Here is a 2,431-nt window from a genome sequence, read left to right on the forward strand (position 1 = left end):
TATATATATATATATAAAAGCACTCTGTGCATTTGATAAAATAAGGAGAGTCAGCCAGTCTGCCTCCTGTAATAACATATAGTTCTCCTATTTTTCAGGGCTCAGTCAATTTTAAGTTTGGAGTTCTTTATGCCAAAGATGGACAGCTAACAGATGATGAGATGTTCAGCAATGGTGAGTCTGCTGCTTATGGATTTTGATTCCTTGGCTGAGGGCCGTGGGTTTGTCTCAGTGGGGTGGGGAAGGGTGTGTGTGTGTGTGTGTGCATGCGCGCACACCAGCATGGTGACCTTCTTAAGTCTAGATCAACCAGCAGTAGCTTCGTTCCTTCTTCAGCCTGGAGGACTGGGTCTTCCCTGGCTGAGCAGCTGGGAGCCAGACTTCACTTTCCAGGTTATGGAGTCAACAGCAAGGCTGGTCTGATTCCCTAAACTTAAAAGGTTGGCAGGTACCCTCTCAGAACAAAAGGAGAGGACCCCTCACCCACCCACCCCCAGACACTAGCTTTGTATGGATGACTGCAGAGTGACATAAGCAAAAGAGAAGTCTTGACTCCAAGGAAATTTCCATTTTGCAAAGGGTGAGGGAGAGAACAGGGTAATGGAGGACGAATGTCTGCAAATGAATATTTAGGCTTAGGAAGGGTCTTCTAAACCAACGGATTCTTCTTTTTTTAATATATAATTTTTTATTTTTTATATTCACAACAAATAACTTACAGATTGATATAGATTTGAGCAATGCAAATTAACAGTTAAAGATTATACATCTTCAAAATAAGAGGAATGCTTTCAATAACAGGTATGAACATTATTATCATTCCTTCAATTATTAAGATAACGTACTGTAAGTAAATGAAACCACAATTTTAACTATCAACTTCTAACTAAAAATATTTATATACATTTATATGATGACACAGCACTCATACAACTTTAAGTCCTAAAATATAGCAATTATCTCTTTATACTTTAATGGGATTGAAGAGAGTGTAGTTGAAATGTTTGTAAGTGAAAATTCCATAAAATCCAGGCATTTTGGTCATCCATGCATAGACCTTGGGCAAAACCGGGTTAATTTTTGAACATTCAATAGTATTTCTGGTGTTCAGTGGTGGAAAGGTTGTAAGTTATCATCCCTGTGAGTTAGACAAACTCCCCCATGACCTTTCTCTGCTACATTCTGCTGTCCCAAAGTCTCCTAGTCTTTTCAGTGTCTTTGCCTGTATGCCTGAGATGTCCTCCGAGTATCTTCAGGGCATTTCATCTTTCTTCCCCCACATCCCATCTTAAAGCCCGCTTTCCCCTGGAGGACTGACCCCTATGGAAACATATCCAAAGAGCCTGTAATGGCACACAGTCACATTAATCTGACCCGACCCTCCCTTTGTTGTCTGTTTTAATTGCATTTGCATACGGCTGTTTCTCCAAAGGGTCCAGAGCAACCTACAGGGGGAGCTGTCCCGTCTGTTTATGTATATACTGCTCTATTCCTGACCTCTGTGTGGCTTACAGGGTTTTCACCCCAGGCAAAAACCCGAACATACAAAACTGCCTTATGGCAAGTGTCTAGCGCAGCAGTGTCTGCTCTGGTTGGCAACAACTTTCTGGCTGAGAGAGTTTATTGCTGCTACCTGAGATCCTTTACCTGGGAATCAAACCTGAGACCTTCTGCATGTGCTCCATCCCCACAATGCAGCCTCGAGGATGGATCTCGCTGCAGGCAGCCGCTTGTCAAATGGCCCTTTTGTTGAAGGACTGCTGCAGAGCCAGTGGGAGGCAGCGCTGTCCCAATTGCAATGGTGGAAGGAGGTGGATCTTCAGCACTGGAAGGCCAAAGAAGAAGTGTCGGTCTATAGCCAGCCCCCCCCCCCAATAATACAAAATGGTGTGCAAGCTTTTGAATTCTCCAAAGCTATCAGGCTTGGGGGGGGGGATCTTTCTGGTAATGATCTTAAGGCCCCTTTGCTGGCATCCTGTGTAGAATGCTTTACTGATTTCAGTAGGCACAGGGTGTGGTTAGGATCACGCTGTGTACCCTTGGCATACTGGGAACAGGAAGGCCCCCCCCCAAAAAAAATATTGAAAGCCACTAAACAATTGCTGGGGAGCAATTGTATTTGTTCTTGCCTTCAGAATTCGGATTTCAAGTTCCTGGAGGCAGGGGATCAGTCTCTCTCCCTCTCCCTCTCCCTGCATTTCTCTCTAAATAGCCCTGAACATATTGATGACATCCTATTCTAAATATTTATTCTGTTCTATAAATTTTTCTCTGCCCGTTGGACTTTCCCACCAAAAGATGTCACAGTTGACCGTAAGCAAGCGCCTTGCACGGAAATTTATTGTTAATTTTAGCCAGCTCTACTGGGCAGCAAGCACATACCCGGCGCCCCGTTTTCTTGAGAACTCTGGCATTCCCACATATTCAAAAT

At 43.7% G+C, this 2,431-nt stretch overlaps 1 protein-coding gene across 1 annotated transcript in view; it reads left to right on the forward strand.

Annotated features, from left to right (window-relative positions):
* The window catches only part of GARNL3 (GTPase activating Rap/RanGAP domain-like 3), a 102,422-nt gene that overhangs the window by 55,519 nt on the left and 44,472 nt on the right, over positions 1-2,431 (forward strand). Inside the window, exon 8 of the mRNA XM_015415842.1 lies at positions 99-174. Coding sequence (XP_015271328.1) covers positions 99-174 — 76 coding nt within the window. The remainder of the gene's footprint in view (positions 1-98; positions 175-2,431) is intronic.

The sequence above is a fragment of the Gekko japonicus genome, unplaced genomic scaffold, assembly GCF_001447785.1.
Source record: "Gekko japonicus isolate JY-2015 unplaced genomic scaffold, Gekko_japonicus_V1.1 scaffold46, whole genome shotgun sequence".
In the NCBI taxonomy this organism is placed as follows: Eukaryota; Metazoa; Chordata; class Lepidosauria; order Squamata; family Gekkonidae; genus Gekko; species Gekko japonicus.